The sequence below is a fragment of the Vitis riparia genome, chromosome 10 (genome assembly GCF_004353265.1).
Source record: "Vitis riparia cultivar Riparia Gloire de Montpellier isolate 1030 chromosome 10, EGFV_Vit.rip_1.0, whole genome shotgun sequence".
Lineage (NCBI taxonomy): Eukaryota > Viridiplantae > Streptophyta > Magnoliopsida > Vitales > Vitaceae > Vitis > Vitis riparia.
The window spans coordinates 9,864,330-9,881,371 of record NC_048440.1 but is presented as its reverse complement, the minus strand read 5'-3'; the positions used below and the strand labels follow the sequence as shown (position 1 = coordinate 9,881,371).

General features: G+C 32.4%; 2 protein-coding genes across 2 annotated transcripts; one reads left to right on the top strand and one right to left on the bottom strand.

Annotated features, from left to right (window-relative positions):
* Positions 1-10,436: 10,436 nt before the first annotated feature.
* LOC117924300 (putative germin-like protein 2-2) lies at positions 10,437-11,346 on the top strand. Its single transcript, XM_034842902.1, has 2 exons — positions 10,437-10,548; positions 10,621-11,346. The coding sequence occupies exons 1-2, from the start codon at positions 10,437-10,439 to the stop codon at positions 11,154-11,156; spliced, it is 648 nt and encodes a 215-aa protein (XP_034698793.1). The 3' UTR covers positions 11,157-11,346.
* Positions 11,347-13,783: 2,437 nt separating this feature from the next.
* LOC117924103 (putative germin-like protein 2-1) lies at positions 13,784-14,940 on the bottom strand. The gene is made up of 2 exons (XM_034842662.1): positions 14,686-14,940; positions 13,784-14,601 (listed from the first exon to the last, which is right to left on the bottom strand). Exons 1-2 carry the CDS (start codon positions 14,795-14,797, stop codon positions 14,066-14,068), a joined length of 648 nt encoding a protein of 215 aa, XP_034698553.1. The 5' UTR covers positions 14,798-14,940; the 3' UTR covers positions 13,784-14,065.
* Positions 14,941-17,042: the final 2,102 nt, after the last annotated feature.

Here is a 17,042-nt window from a genome sequence, read left to right as displayed (position 1 = left end):
GCCTTCTTAAACGGTTACTTACAAGAAGAAATCTATGTTGAGAAACCTAAGGGCTTTGTGAAAGAATGAAAAGAAGAAAAGGTTTATCTTCAAGAAGGCTCTTTATGGCTTGAAACAAGCTTGAAGAGCTTGGTACAAAAAAATCGATGAACATTTGTTGAATTTGGGATTTGCTAAAAGCTTATCTGAATCAACATTGTATGTCAAGCACAATGGAGCTGGCATTCTTATCATCTTATTGTACGTGGATGATCTACTTGTAACTAGGAACCACACTAGTCTTGTGGAGAAGTTTAAGCTAGAGATGATGGAAGTTTTTTAGATGACGGATCTAGGTTTGATGACTTTTTTCCTTGGAATGGAAATCAAACAAAGTGAACATGAAGTTTTTATTTGTCAGAAGAAATATGCCAAATAGATACTCAAGAAGTTCAAATTAGATGAATGCAAAGAGATAAGAACTCCTATGAATCAAAAGGAGAAGCTCAGTAAAGATGATGGAACTGACAAGATTGATCAGGCATATTTCAGAAGCATGATTGGTTGCTTGATGTATCTCACAACAAGAAGGCCTAACATCTTGAATGATGTAAGCATTGTGTCTCGGTTTATACATTGTGTAAGTGAAATGCATCTCAAGGGAGCAAAAAGGGTGATTAGATATGTTAAAGGCACTTATGATTTTAGCATCAAATTTACGATAAGAAAAGAGTTCGAGCTGGTTGGTTTTTCAAATAGTGATTGGGAAGGCTCCATTGATGATATGAGGAGTACTTCAGGCTACTATTTTACTTTTGGTTCTGGTTTTTTCTGCTGGTGCTAAAAAAAACAAAAAATTGTAGCCCAATCTACAGCTGAAATAGAGTTTATTGCTGCCACAACTGCGGTAAATCCAGCTATTTGGCTAAGGAAGATCTTAAATGATCTTAACATGGAGCAAAAAGAAAGCACGAAGATACTTATTGACAACCAAGCTGCCATTGCTATCTCTCATAATCTTGTGTTTCATGGGAAAACTAAGCATTTTAATATTAAGTTATTCTTTTTAAGAGAAGTGCAAAAAAATGGAGATGTGATTCTTCTCTATTGCAAAACAGAAGATCAACTTGCAGATGTTTTCACCAAGCCACTGCAAGTTAACAAATTTGAAATTCTAAGGACAAAACTTGGTGTTTGTAGTTCCTAAAGCAAGAAGGAGTTTTTAAGATGTGCTTAGGACAGCTAATTTTTAGTTGTTTTGAATGTTTCAAAGTTGTTGTTGCTAGTTTTTAGGTTGGTTGTTCTTCAGTTTTTGCATGTTTGTTCATGACTTAATCCTTTGTCCACGTTTATAGTGGGTAGTTGTTGATTAAGTTTTTTTATTTATAATTTCTGATGATTAATGGATTGATGTCGTTCAAGTTTTTTTTTCTTCTACAATATCTTTCTATTTTTCTTTATCCTTGTTTTTGAAAAACCTACATTCTATGAGATGTTTTCTAGAGTTGGATGTGACAAACTCGAGAGCTGTTAGGATTTCAGTAGCTTGAGGGTAGGTGTGCAGAGGGCTGATACACTAGGGTGCATAATCCACATCGGCATGAAATTGAGATATTAAGAGTGTTAAATCCTAGTAACTAGGTCATAGGAACCGAGGTCACCCTCAAACCACCAAAATTTGATGTGTTGCCTACTAAGTAAAGATGGTTGAAAAAAACATCATTGGCCTGAAAAAGCTTGGGATCCCTATATTCGACACCATTCAATATCACTGCCTTGCTTTTATTTCTTTAGGCCGACATAATTGCTCTTGAAAATGAAAGTATTTTGAGAACCATTCCAACTCGCAAAATTGAAATTGAATTAGACAACCATAAAGTAGAAACATTCAGAATTAAGGGTCATCATACCTAGATTGCAAATCCAGGAGAGAACACTATGATTTGACGCAGTAGCACTAGCAAAACATAAAACTAGGGGACCAAAATGAAACTGGGAATGACCAATGGAATATTCTAAACTCTTGTAGAAAAAGCTAGGGTAGTTTTGTTTTAAGTTGTGAGTGAACTATAAATGCATGCGACTTTGCTTCTATAGAAATAGATTTAAGCCACTACTTTGCTTACAATTAATAAAAGCTTGATCCAATATGTATTTGCACCTTGAATGGCTAGTCCTCCATTGCAAAGCAAGGTCAAGTGAGGAAATAGTAGAAGTATTGTAGGTTAATCATTCCATCAATGCATGCAAATCGAACTTTGAGAAATCTTGCTAATCAAACCTAGGCAATTACCTAAGGAAGAGTGAATTGGTTGATGGCTCTTTTAAAAAAATTTTATCTAAATTTAGCACAATCAATATATGCACACAAACAAAGAAACTAGAATGTTGAAAAAAATAATAATAAAAAAGTAAGCAAAGAAAAACTATTTAAACAAAAAAAAAAGGAAAGAAAAAGAAAAACAAGAAAAATGGGGGAGAGATTTTATCATCATTCGGCAACCCACCTAACTCTATGCCCTCTTGCTCCTCCATGAGCCTTAAGGTATATATCCCACTATTCCAATGGTCTTCTCAACCAAGACTCTTCTTGTTCTTCTTAATTTACACTTAGACATCTTATGTTCCAATGTACCTTTACAACTTCAAGTTTTATCTACATGCCTTTCTTCAACTTTACAAAGGTTACACTTAATTGACAATATATATATATATAAAGAAACTCTCTCAAACTCTAGGTAGGCAGATTAATATTTAAGTATGAGCGCTTTAAATGAAGGTTCTAACAAATAAACATTCAAAACACTCTCAAATGTCTTATAAATGACTCTTAATAGAGTTGTAAATACTTGTAAGTTTTAAATCTTCATTTAACGTGTCTAAAGCATACCATTTATAGCTTTTGGAATCAAGCTAGACATTAGATATAAAATTCCTAAAATTGGACATTTGTGTGGTTATTCACTTACTAGTCATCGGGGAGTTAAATGCACTGCAAGTAGCCTTACATAGGCTAAATTACATATGTGAATGTCCACTTGAACAACCACATGGCCATGTGTAGGCCTACTTGGACATTTTCATGACAATGTGTAGATAAAAATTCATGTTTTCAAAACTCAGCACAAGGAATAGGACAAGTGCACATCTCGCTTGGATAGTCACATGTTTTATTCCTCTTACATTTCAAAACTTCAATGACTCATTTTAGGGGTTTTGTCTATCCTTTAATATTCTCTAAGAATTTAGTCCCCTTAAAATGTCGTAACCAATGTTTTGGGTATTTCTAAGTATAAAACATCTCGGTTAAATCATCAAGAGTTTTGAATAACCTTGAAGCTTTCGTGTAAAACTTAAGATTCAAAGTGATCTCCTAAGTTAGGTAAGGTCCCATTATCCTCATGTAATGTACCCTTAACTTACAAGAATAAATAAATAAAACATAACCTAACTAATGTCTTCACCATAATCTTCAAACTCCTTGGTAAGAATCATCTCCTTCTTGAATTGCATTTTGTCTTGCTTCAAATAGATGAATAAGGCATTTGAATTTTGTGACTGATAGATATATCGTAAAATCAAATAGATTGGCATACAAATCCTTTTAGCCTATGAACTTAGACTGTAAAATCATTAGTCATTTACTTTATTATCAAAACTTTACCTAAGACTTCGATTGATATGAGTTAAATTAAGGGTTATGTGTTGCTATAATTTTGCAATTTAACTAATAAGGAATTATGTCATCCATTATGTCATATGCGAAGAAAATTATGGTAAGTTATAGAAAGTAGTCCTCACAAAGGACATGAGAAGCTATTTATGTATCAAATTTCCACCATCAACCGTGTAAGTGTGTTAAAACCGCCAGCTTAATATATACTACAATTGATTTTCAAAAGCATGAAATGGCTATTGCTATCATGTTTTGGGCACTGGTGATTATGGAGTCTGCTCTTGTATTTTATAATTAGAATAAAAAGAGGCAAGCCAATATGTGGCTATTGACACTTACAATTCTTTTTGTCCTAGATGTCATTTGGTTTTGAGAGGCAGCGCTCCATATATAATTTGTGTCCATAGATTGGGCTTGAATGTAATTAATTGGTCATGAGCTTAAATGTAAAAAAAAAAAAAAAAAAAAACAAAGGATCATAGGTAAAAAAATGTAATTAATTGGTCATGAGCTTAATATTTAGTAGTGATTTTTATAATTTTGTTAACTAAAAATGTTAAGAAATTATTTTTAAATTTAGTTAGGGTCCTTTCCTCGTAGTGAAAATCTGTGGGAAAGTGTTATATGTTGTAAAAAGATAAATGTTATAAATATACAAAACAATTTAATTTTGAAATTTCTTTTTGTGACCCATTACTTCACACTACTACAAAAAACACAATTTATGGCGCTTGATTCCTTGGCGCTTTCAAACAAGCATCATTACTTGGCTTTTAAAGGGGCGGTTGAGTAAATAAGTGGTCAAAGTTGGGGGTTAAAAGGAAAATGTTAGACCATGGCGCTTTATGCTGAAGGATGATGGTGCTTCCTATAGCACGACGTTTTATATAAGCATCTTCATTTATTAATTTTTACCTTGGCGCTCTATAAAAGTGACATTAAAATAACACCTTTATATATGGCTCAAATATTTCCCATTCTCACCCATGACCTCATAGTGCCAAACATTCCCTCCATTTTCGCAAAACCCTGGCAAACCCTTGGAGCCCAGTTAATTGCAATCGATATCGATCAATGACTCCATATGATGCTCTTGACATTGGAGATCTAGTCAGACGGTGTGTTTCCAAGCCCTAGTGTGAGATCTTGAGTATTAAAAACTAGAGATCATTTTTGAATCTCCATTTTGTGACTCTCATAACAGAGAATAAACATTGAAACCCCATTCTTCTCTTACAAATTCCACCAACGAGCGACAAATCAAGTGATTCTCCACTCTTTCAACTCCATATTCATCATTTATTGCAAGTGTTCTGATGTTGGTCGAGTTTCCTCTTGCAAATCGTGCCCTAATTTTATGGGATGTAGTGGAGAAGAAACACAATTCACTCTAAGATCTTCAACATGCAACAACTTCATGCATAAAATCAATGGGGGAGCCTTCCAAGTAAGATCACTATGAATTTCATTTCTTCCTCGTTTTCAATATTGTTTTATTTTATTTGTTGTAGATTTATGAGTGTTATCTTGTTGATTTGGTGTGGACATCAGAAATTATTTGGTTGCTTTGACTAAATCTAATTGTTTGCACACATGCTCTATTCTGGTCACATTTTGGATTATTTGATTTCCCCTTGTAAATAGATGAATTTATCTTTAGGTTTGGTATTTGATAATCATATTACTTCTCTCAGTTTGTATTACATGTTCTTGATTTGTTGATTAGGCATGAAATGTGGCTTTTGTTCATTTTGTTTTACCCATTCGTGCCCTGTTCTGGTCATATTTTTTTTTTTTTTTTTCTTGTGGTTGGTAGTGGAGAGTTCCCGCTGTGTGTTTTCTTCACCCTCAAAGACATCCTCCTTCTCGACTGTGTCTTCTCACCCCTTGTCTTTCTCATTTTCTTTTTTCTTTTTATTCCCCCCTCCCCCCCCTCTTTCTGTGCGTGTTGAAAGTCCCTTTTAAAAGAAATTCTTCCACTCTCCAAAACTACCAGCCCCCATTTTCCATTACAATTGGTAGTTGCGTCAATTAGTAGTTGTGTATCTTTGGAGGAGTCCTCCTTTCTTAGAATTCCATATCCCCTCCACCAGAAAGTATCCCAAATTTTCAAAACTTCCTTTTCACAGTTTAAAATTTATCATTTCCATTTTTTTTTAAAATTATGATTTTCTAATCTAAAAACTTAATATTTTATTTTCAAAAAAAAATTCAAGTGTCAACTCCCCCGTTTAAAAAATATCTTGATTTTTCGATTTAAAACTTAATCTCTCCATTTAAAAAAATGATTTTTCAATAAATAAATAAATAAATTGATTTTTCAATAAATAAAAAAAATTAAATAATAATAATAATAATAACAATAAAGCTAAATCTCTTTTTTTTATTAAAAAATAAAATATCCCGGCATCAATATTTCAAACTTTTATTAAAAAAAAATAAAAATCTCCTTTTTTATTAAAAAAAAAAAATATGATTTTCCAATCTAAAAACTTAATAATTTATTTTCAAAAAAAAAATCAAGTGTCTACTCCTTTGTTTAAAAAATATCCTGATTTTTCGATTTAAAACTTAATCTATCCATTTAAAAAAAAAATCATTTTCCAATAAATAAATAAATAAAATAAAATAATAATAATAATAATAACAATAAAGCTAATTCTCCTTTTGTTATTAAAAAAATAAAATATTCTGGCATCAATTTTGAAATCTTTTATTAAAAAATTGATTTTATTAAAAAAAATCCTGATTTCTTAATATCAAATTTAAGAAAAACCTATTTGACTACCCATTTATGTAAGATAGAGAGAGAACTATAAGTATGTCCATGTTTGCATGCGGATGCATGAGAGAAAAAACAAATTAGCAGTTAGCATTTTATGGGTGATATATGAAGTTTAGTTGGAAAACTAGTTAACTACTTTTTTTTTTTTTTGCGCACGTGGTGCACAAGAGAAAGACATAATTTTGGATGTGCATGTGAGAGAAAAAGAGTAAATTCTAGTGTCATCTATTTTGGGGCAAAATATAAGATTTATGATGTCAACTTGTAGGAACCTATTTGACTAACTATTTGTACATGCACATTCATGTATACATTCATGTGTGTGAGAGAGAAAGAGAGAGATAGAGAGAGAGCTATTTGTGTGCGCATGTGCAATGAACGTATGTGAGAGACAAAGCAAGTTCTATTGTCATCTTTTTTTGGTCAAGAACTAGAAAACCTATTTGACTGCCTATTTCTAAGCATTTGCTTTTGTGCGCATGTATGCAAGAGAAAGAGAGCATGTTCTACTATCATCTCTTTTAGGCGATATATAAAATTTGTGATGTTAAATTGGTGGAAGATATGTTTGACTACATATTTGTGTGAGCACATGCATCTTAGAGAGAGCACTTGTGTGTGTCCTTTTGGTGTGTGTGAGTGAGTAAGAGAGAGAAAGGGGGAGGGAGAATTTATTGTTCAACTTTATTAGGTGCTCACTTGAGAACATTTTGTAATATTCATTCAGCCCTTGTTAAGAGGGAGAGAGGGAGAGAGAATTTACTGTTCAACCCTTTTTAGGAGCTCACTTGAGAACATTTTGTAATATTCATTCACCCCTTGTTAGGAACTGACTTTAGGATGTTTTATACCACTCATAATATTTTTTATACTCTATTGATGGCTTGAAAGTGTCATTGATATCCATTTCTATCACATGATCATCTGATATTTTGGTTATTTTGTGGCAAAATTTTTTAAACTAGCTCATTGTGCCTGCACATTGTGTTTGAATAGTTATGGATTGAATCAAAGGACAATATAGGGAATTTAGATAGATGGTTCAAACTATGATATGCCGACCTCTTTCTTTATTCAGTAATTACATTATGTTTTAGAGAATACAACTATTGTCCAACCTTATATCGAGTAAGAACTACTAACACTTAATATTTATCTGTTATACTTAAATTAACTATAGGACAATAACTTTGAACTTTTTATAAATAATTGCATAGAGAGCACATGGAATGGTTGAAATTGAAAAATCCTTGTTAAGCTAAAAGACAAAAGTGGCTCCAAGATGAACACATGCGAACATTTACTTATTGGTTTCGAAAAAAGGTATCGAATTGTAGCTAAAAATTGAACTATTCTTTTTACTAATGTTGAACATACATAGTAATTATTATTTATAATTGCAAATTGAAGCTGCAATTGGTAACAATGAACCTATATCCGAAACCCTTAAGTGGATAGCTCATGGTCCTAGCCACTATGTCTCAAAATATCATGGATATGTCATTAATGGATGTCGATACCATAGCAAGGAGCGTGATGACTTATGAGCTACCCAAAATAGCAGAGTTAGTATTGCAGCTTTAACAATGCAAACTGCAAGTGCCAAGGATCAAAAGCCAGTGTTTGGTGAGCTTTGTTTCTACGAGATTATTAACGAGATCTGGGACCTTGATTATACCATGTTCAGGATACCAATTTTCAAGTGTGATTGGGTTGATAATAAGAATGGCATAAAAGTTGATGATCTTGGCTTTACATTAGTTGACTTTAACAAAATTGCTCATAAATCAGATCCTTTCATTTTGGCATCTCAAGCTAAGCAAGTATTAAAATTCGATGTACTAAGGCAAATATCAAGTATGATTCTTGTAAAATTGTTGTTTGTATAAAATAAAATGTAATCATTCAGTTATATGTAATTTTTAGTTTAGATAAGAACAAGTTAACAATTCAGTAAGTTAAATATGCAATTCTAAAAGGTTCTCATAGGAAAATGCAAAAGAAAATGACAATGGATTAGCAAAAATAATAAGAGAAACACATACTAGAATATACAAGTTCATAAAATAAAACAAATTTAAATTGAAATAAATCAAATGAGCAAGAAAGAGGGAGAAAAAATAGCTAAACTGAAATGTCAACTTCGTTATGTGATGAACCATTCCAAAAAAAGGTCCATGAAATTTATGATCTGAATACATACAATTCACTAAAAAAAAAGTATTTGAAACAACAAAAAGGTCTAAATAACTAAAGCACACAACTAAATGGAGCTAATTAAAGACTGTCTTTGTCTCACTTTTATGGCACAGATGAATAAGAAACTGAGAATAGATTAGGCCATTTCATTGGTGGCATTTCATTGTGCAATGATGAGGGATTGTTTTGTCTAAAATTTTCTTTTTACAACTCTTCTCTAACAAGGTTATATCTAATATAATGTTAACTAATCTTTATTAGTTTTGTTTTGTTTTGGTTTGGTTTTTTTTATTTTTATTTTTTATTTTTATTTTTTTTGTTACAAGAATGGATCCAGAGAAATGAGAAAAACCCACAAAAAGGAAGTACAGAGGAATGACACGAGTCCATGATTACCAATAACAGGAGCAAAGGGATCAAGTTGCAGGTTAAGTACAATCTTGATGGCATTTTCATAGGAGAAACTGCTACAAGTCAGACATGTTTAAGTCCTTAAAACCATCTTGCTATAATTAAATACAGCTTATAATTTAATGGAAATAGCTTTCTAGTGTTATAAAAGTTGCATTTTTTGACATTTGGCATGTTCTTGATCCAATTAATGTCATGGAAGCTGGTTAACGTTGGATTATTGCCTCATTTGATTTGAGTGATTCAGCAGCAATATATTGGTGAATTAAGAATAGAAATTTTTTAAAGGAGTGTTTGGTAAAACTTAATACTTATTATTTAATGACTTAAGTTAACTTCAAGTTAAATTATATTTAAATTATCGACTTAAAATTTATTACTTAATTCTTATTTTAAATATTAAAGTTATTTGATAAGATTAACTTAAAATTTATTCTAAATTATCAAATTAACATATTTATCTTCATAAATTATAATTAGGACAAATGAGGTTGACTAACAATAAAAGTCGTGAAGTAACAACAGAGATTATGAAGGTAATTATGGAAAATGGAGATAAAAATGTAAAATGAATATGTGGACTTAAAAATAAGTTAATCATTTTTACTTATTATTTATAATTATTTTTTACTTTAAATTATACCATTAAGTCACTTTATCAAATATGCTTAATTTACTTAATGATTTAAATTAAGTTATTAAGTCAATTTAAGTTATTAAGTTGGTTTATCAAACACCCATTAAACTATTGTGTATTTACCAAAAGGGGAAAGACTACTGGAATTTGAGATTCCTACATAACTATATATCTTCTTGAGTTCTTTTGATAAAGAACAGCCAAGAGGATAGCCGGCCACCTGAAATCCCCGCATTCACACAGTTTCCTTATTCCACCCTTATATCATATTCCTTTGATATTTTGTCCTATCATTTTGTTTGAGAATGTTCTCAAACTGGGAAAAACATAAAAATAACATAAACAAATACGATCAATAATTTAATACCAAAATAATATGAGCCTACCATTTGACCATATCCATCTGTATTATGTTTATATGGAAAGGGTGGTTTTGATAATTCTCCATTTTCTGTGGAAAAACAGCATTATACCTGTTCAACGTGCAGCCCCCTGGTTGATAAATCACAACTGAAGAGAGTCCAAAAGCAAAAGGAACACAAAAGACCAATTCAACTCTATAATTTGATGCTAAGAGCGCCAGCTTTTTTGGCACTATATATGGAATATTGATGGGCGGCAGCTCTGTCTCTATAAAAAGGAGAATTGCTTAGCATGCATCTCAAATATCAAAACACATAGCTAGCATCTTTTCTGCTTCTAGTTTTCACATTGTTGGCTATCTTTTAGCTCAGAAATATTGATTTCAAATGGGTACTAAAATTGTTTTGCTGGGACTCCTTACTTTAACATGCTCACTTGCCTTAGCTTCTGATCATAGTCCTCTTCAAGATTTCTGTGTGGCAGACCCCAATGCTCAAGGTACTAAAATTTCATATCCCAACTAGCTTTTGAGTTTATCATATTAATAGCATGTTTCTGTTCTTTGTGCAGTGAAAGTGAATGGTTTGGCTTGTAAGGATGCGAAGATCGTTCAAGCTAATGATTTCTTCTTTGCGGGACTTCACTTGATGGGCAATACTTCAAACCCAGTTGGTTCGAGGGTGACCCCAGTTACAGTAGCCCAATTACCAGGCCTTAACACTGTTGGCATCTCAATGGCTCGCATAGACTATGCGCCAAAGGGTATCAACCCTCCCCATACTCATCCAAGGGCCAGTGAAATCCTCACTGTTTTGGATGGCAGCCTTGAAGTGGGGTTTGTGACATCTAACCCAGATAATCTTCTCATCACAAAAGTTCTTCAGAAGGGAGACGTGTTTGTGTTTCCAGTGAATTTAATCCACTTTCAGCGCAATGTTGGACAGGGAAATGCCATTGCCATCGCAGCTCTTAGTAGCCAAAATCCAGGCGTCATTACAATTGCTAATGCAGTGTTTGGCTCCAAACCTGACATCTCAGCTGATATTCTGTCCAAGGCTTTCCAAATTGATCAGAATATAATATATCAAATTCAGAGCAAGTTTTAAACAATCAATTGGTTGAAGAGGAGTGATTCAATGGAGTGTTTTTGAAGGAGTGCTATGTTTATGCTCGATAGCAATTTAGCCTGTTATTTTTCGTGTATTTCTGATTTGTACTTTCAAGAGGATAAAACAAATAAGATCCGCAGATTACAGCGGCAGTCATTTTCGTGGTTGTTAATTAATTTCATAGAAGTTTGTCATATTTCTACTGCCTGTTGCACTTTCGTCTGTTTGCATAATACATTCGTACCTGTCAGTGAGCACCAGTTGGTAACTTACCATTTCATTTACCACTTTTATATATATGAGATAGATAGATATGTTCTCTATCTAATGAATGGGAAGCCCTCTTTGGAATCGTTTGCTTTAAACCCACCTCCCGAGAATATGCTTCAACAAGAATCACACAAAGGTGGATTGATGCGATAAAAACCTTTGGTAAAATGTCTGTCCGTAGCCCAACACAAAGTCCATTATAAAGTCCATTTTATGGATTGGTTATTTACCAATTCAGTTACTTTAGCACTAGACGTTTACCAAAATAAATAACACTTGTCTTTAAGTGCTAATCATATATCAAGATTTCAATAAAATTAAAAAATAAAGAAATAAATTGAATCCTTCACAAAATTAATTCAATATTCATATTTTTTTAATGGGTTCAATACACTTTACCCACTCAATCTATCATACACATCGCCCCCTTAAGTTTAAAATTGAACAAATTGCCCTCCAAGTTTCTTAAGCATTAGCACTATGCCTTTTTTGTTGGACAGTATTAGTTTAATTGGATGGAAATGTCATGTGCTATGCACATGACTTAATAAACGAGGGTAAAATTGTCATTTGAAATATGAAATCCTAAAACATCTTCTTCATTTTTCTTTCTCAAAGAACCCTAAATCCCCAAGCCCTAAAATACTGTTTTAGTTTTCTACACACCATATCATCCAGATTTCCTCAATTGGATTCTCTCTTTTGTTAATCGCCAATTCTAAATCATGTGCTCAACAACTATAACTAAAAAATAAATACACAAAATGAAAGTCCACAACTTCTGTTTGGTTGCACCAAAAAATCAAGTGACACTACTTATAGCATTTTCCTTTTTCTTTTTCTTTTCTCTTTTTCATCTCTTTCCCAACACCAAATGGAGTTTAAAAACACTCAATTTAGGGAAGAAAAAAAAAATGCTTCTTTCCTAGACCATTTTCTTTCCCTTTCTCTCCCACATTCTAGAAAACCAAACAAAAGAGAAAACTTCCTACATAATAAGCACATCTACGATTATTTGTAAAATTAAAGTCTAACCAATGCATCAAAATTCATTTTCCCCCATAAAAAAATAAGGAGAAATATCAAATCAAAGTAACAAAACTTCAATTCAAATCAAAACTCTCTTTTGCTTTCGCAATCCATCTTTAAATCAAAACTTCAATCAAAAACCTTCTAGTGCTTTATATTTTGTGAGGAGTGCTCAAGGTTCGGGTTAGGGTGTCAGCGGCGTTTCCATAGAGGAAAAAATTAGGTTTCTGGGAGGGTAATAATCTTTGATAGAATCTTGAGGACTGAGAATTGCAATCACCATTAACAAAAAAGAGATGAAACTATGAAGAATTTGCAATAGTCGAATTTTAGAATGGGGGATTTAGGGCTTTGGAAGGAAGAATAACGAAGATGAGGGGTTTTAGGGCTTTAGGTATTTTAATGACATTCTTACCCTCGCTTATTAAATTATGTGCACAATACATGACATTTCCATCCAATCAAACTAACACCGTTCAATAAAAAGAGCATAGTGTTGGTCTTTAAGAAGCTTAGAAGGCAATTTATTCGATTTTAAACCCAATAGGGTAATGTGCAAAACAAATGATAAGTTAAGGGGTAAAGTGTATTTAACCATTTTTTTTAAATTTATTTTGGTCTTTTTTCTTCATATGCACCAATTTATCATCATTTATTTTTCATTAAATTTTAGTAATTTTTATTTGATATTTTATTAAATAAATTTCTTATGTGTGGTTGTCTTCTTATGAATAATATCAATAGGCATTGCATATATAATGTAGTTGCAATATACACAGTGTAGTTAATTAGTATAGGTACATATACTTATAATAAAATGAAATTAATTTAAAAATTATGCCTGCCCAAATCAAGAAATACCATACCTACCATTTAAATATCATTTAATAAATTTGGTTTTAAAAATATAAAATTTTCTATAAAAGACTTTAGTTTTTTTTAAATTATTATTTAATATTGGATAAATTATACAAAATTAAACATATAAACTTACGGTTAAATTTCGTTTTTTCTTTTAAAAAGTCATCATATAAATAAAAAATATTAAAATATATATAAAAATATAAATAAATAAATAAATCTATCATATATTCAAATCAATTGTGGAAAAGGAAATGATTGATGGATATTTATAACATATCGCATTGTTCAAGTCTTGTAACATCGATACACTATCTTATTAAGTCAAATATCAAATGTCTTAAAGATATTAACATTAAGTATTGTACAAGATTTTTATCATCAATACAACTACCTTGATAAAAACCCATAAGAATACTATGCTAATTAGCGACCACGCTGACAGAATGCTAAAACAATTGATGTGACAAAAGTACTAGAATCTTATTAATCGAAAGGAACGCTCACAAGCCGTGTGCATGACGGTGTAGACGATATTTCACAACAGCGCGTGAAAACGCTCAAAATACAAAAATACAACAAACGTCCATTACAGAATGAATTTGCAGAACCGATTCCTCTCTTGGAAGCAACCAATAAAAACAACACAAGAAGCACACTTCTTCAGCCCCAAAACAATATTAATATATAAACAGTACCAAGTACTAAGAAACACTCGGCGGAATCATTCTTCTGCAAATTATTGCCTAGAACTTGGCCTGAAGTTTAGCAATGACGCTATTATCAACTTGGAAAGCCTTGCCGAGAATATCGGTGGAGATATCAGGCTTGGAACCAAACAATGCATTAGCAATTGTTATGACTCCTGGATTTTGGCTACTAAGAGCTGCAATGGCAATGGCACTTCCCTTTCCGACGTTGCGCTGGAAGTGAATGAGGCCCACAGGGAACACAAACACGTCACCCTTCTGAAGAACTGTTGCAATGAGACGGTTGTCAGGGTTGGAAGTGACAAACCCTACTTCAAGGCTGCCATCCACGACAGTGAGGATTTCGCTGGCCCTTGGGTGAGTATGAGGAGGGTTGATACCCTTTGGCGCATAGTCTATGCGAGCCAATGAGATGCCAAGAGTGTTAAGTCCCGCTACTTGGGCTACTGTAACTGGGGTTACCCTCGAGCCAACGGGATTGCTTGTATTGCCGGTTATGTGAAGACCACCAAAGGAGAAGTCGGAGGCTTGAACAGCCATGACATTCTTACAAGCGAAACCATTCACTTTCACTGCCACACACCACAAAAATAAAGTAATTAACAAACGAATTCAAGAGTATCCTAGAGAGCAATAGGCATCTGAAATTTTAGTACCTGGGCCATTGGGGTCTGCCACACAGAAATCTTGTAGAGGACTGCTATCAGATGCAGAGGCAAGTGAGCATGTTAAAGCAAGGAACCCTAACAAAAGAATTTTAGTAGCCATTTGAAAGAATACTAAAACTTTACACTGTTAAATAGAGTAATTCTTCAGTGATTAAAATGCATTATGGGGGTTCTCCTTTTATAGAGGAAGAGGGACTGTTGCCGCCCAGTGATGAAAGATTGATCATCTTTCTTCAGCCAATCCGATTTATGATTGAATTGGTCTTTCCTTTTTCCACCATTTCCCAACTGGACTCTATATAGCTGTTCACAGAAAACAAAAAATATCACAAATTTAGTATTGTCCCTTGGAACATGTACATGTGTTTGATAATTAAATAATAAAGGGATAGGGATGGAGATGCTATGGGATCGTATGGGATGTTTTACTCAATTTTATACTGAGTATTATATTTGGTACCAAACTATAATGTAGGAAGAATAATTTAATCATACACATTTGTTTAGATTCCCTGTATTTCATTCAATTTGAGAACATCTTTGGACATGCCAAGTGGTTGAAACGAAGTATAAATAATAAGATGCTATAGAATCCTGGATGGCTACAATGACAAAATTATGGAATTTTAGGCAGCCGGCTGGCCTTTTTGATGTTCCTTTCCATGAAGAATCCCGGGTTTAAATTAGGCAAGAGTCACATGAACCATATAGACAAGTTATTCATATTTAGGAATAAGCATGCATTTGATTTCTGTAATGTCAGTAAAAAAATTTATACATACAATTATCTTATTCTGGCAAGTTAACAAGGAGAGCTCACCTTGAGGAGCCTTTAACTTGATTATCTGAAAGAGGACAAAAATTGGATGGGCCTTTGAGCAAAGATAATCCTAAGTTCCCATATTAAACCAATCTCAAGGCAAAAAACCTAACTATTAATTCCTAGATCAACAAAAGATATATAGCAAATTAATTTGTTACCCAATTAGACCTAGAAACACTAACTTAAATGAAAATCTAAGGGTGCGATAACACCGCTCCCAATAAATGATAGCTTAAGAAATGTTCCGTGATGAGTTTTTAAATCTCATAATGCTCTGGATCGGCTATGAGCCTCAGGATGAGGTAGACCATGGCATAGGCATGCGAAAGTCCCAATAATAAGCCTCAAATTGAGACCAAAATATTCCATGATGACGAGTGTATCATAGAATGATTACTATAAACCTTAAGATGGTTAAAGCACCAAGATAAATGTAATGTAGCATCATATAAAGAGGTCTAGTAGGTCATTGATTTTTAAATGAAATAGTTAATGTCTTGATCCTCATAATTAATATTATAGCAAAGTCATGAGTTTGAGTCATTGGAGCTATCATGTTGAAAGATGGATTGTTAGATATACAATGCCAAAATAATTCTAAATTAGTTTCTATGCTAGCTCTGAAATCCTAGGATAGCTAGGCTCTATTATGGGATGATTTATCTCCACCATGAGTTCCGATGAGTGTACTGTAAGTCACATGTTTGGAAAGTTAATTTATTAGAAAGTTTTTAAAAACTATAATTAGATTTTGTTTCTAAAAGTTGAAGAGAATATTTCATTTTTAGTGGTTATTGATTTACTTTCTATATTTAAGCAATTGAGTCCTAGAAAGCTTTTATATTTCATTATTAGAATTTTCTATATTTTATTATTAGAAATTTCTATATTGCTAAGTGATAGTATCTACAAATAACAAATGATGTAATATTTGAATAAGAGTGATGAAAGATAGTGGATTTTTAGTTCTTCCCAATTATTTATCTTCCTTTATGTTATTATTTGTGTAATTCTTTCAACCTTGTAACTCCAACAAATCTTAAGGTTTCGAATTGGTTAGACCCCATTGTGGAATGATTAATATCAACAATGAGCTTGACATTGTTAGAAGTTATTAATATATTTAGTTACTATATTAGAATTATATATTTAGTTACTATATATTTATTTAGTTATATATATTTAGTTACTATATATATTAGAACTATTTTCTTTTTTTTTAGAAGTAGGGGTAAATTAGTCTTTATTTCTTTTCATTGTTAACCAAACCACAAACACATGAGTAGAAAATAAAGAAAAAGACAAGATTTTTAACATGGTTCAGCGATCAATGTAATCCGTACGTCCACAAAGTGTACTAATACTCAACAATCCACTAATCAAAAGGAACAAGAATAGTTACAATGATGAAGCTTTTGAGAAAAACCTCTCAATTGCAACTGCTCACTCTAGAAAAAATAAAACCTTAGACATAAAAGGATTAAATATATAATAAGGGCAAACTCGTCAATCATCACATAAA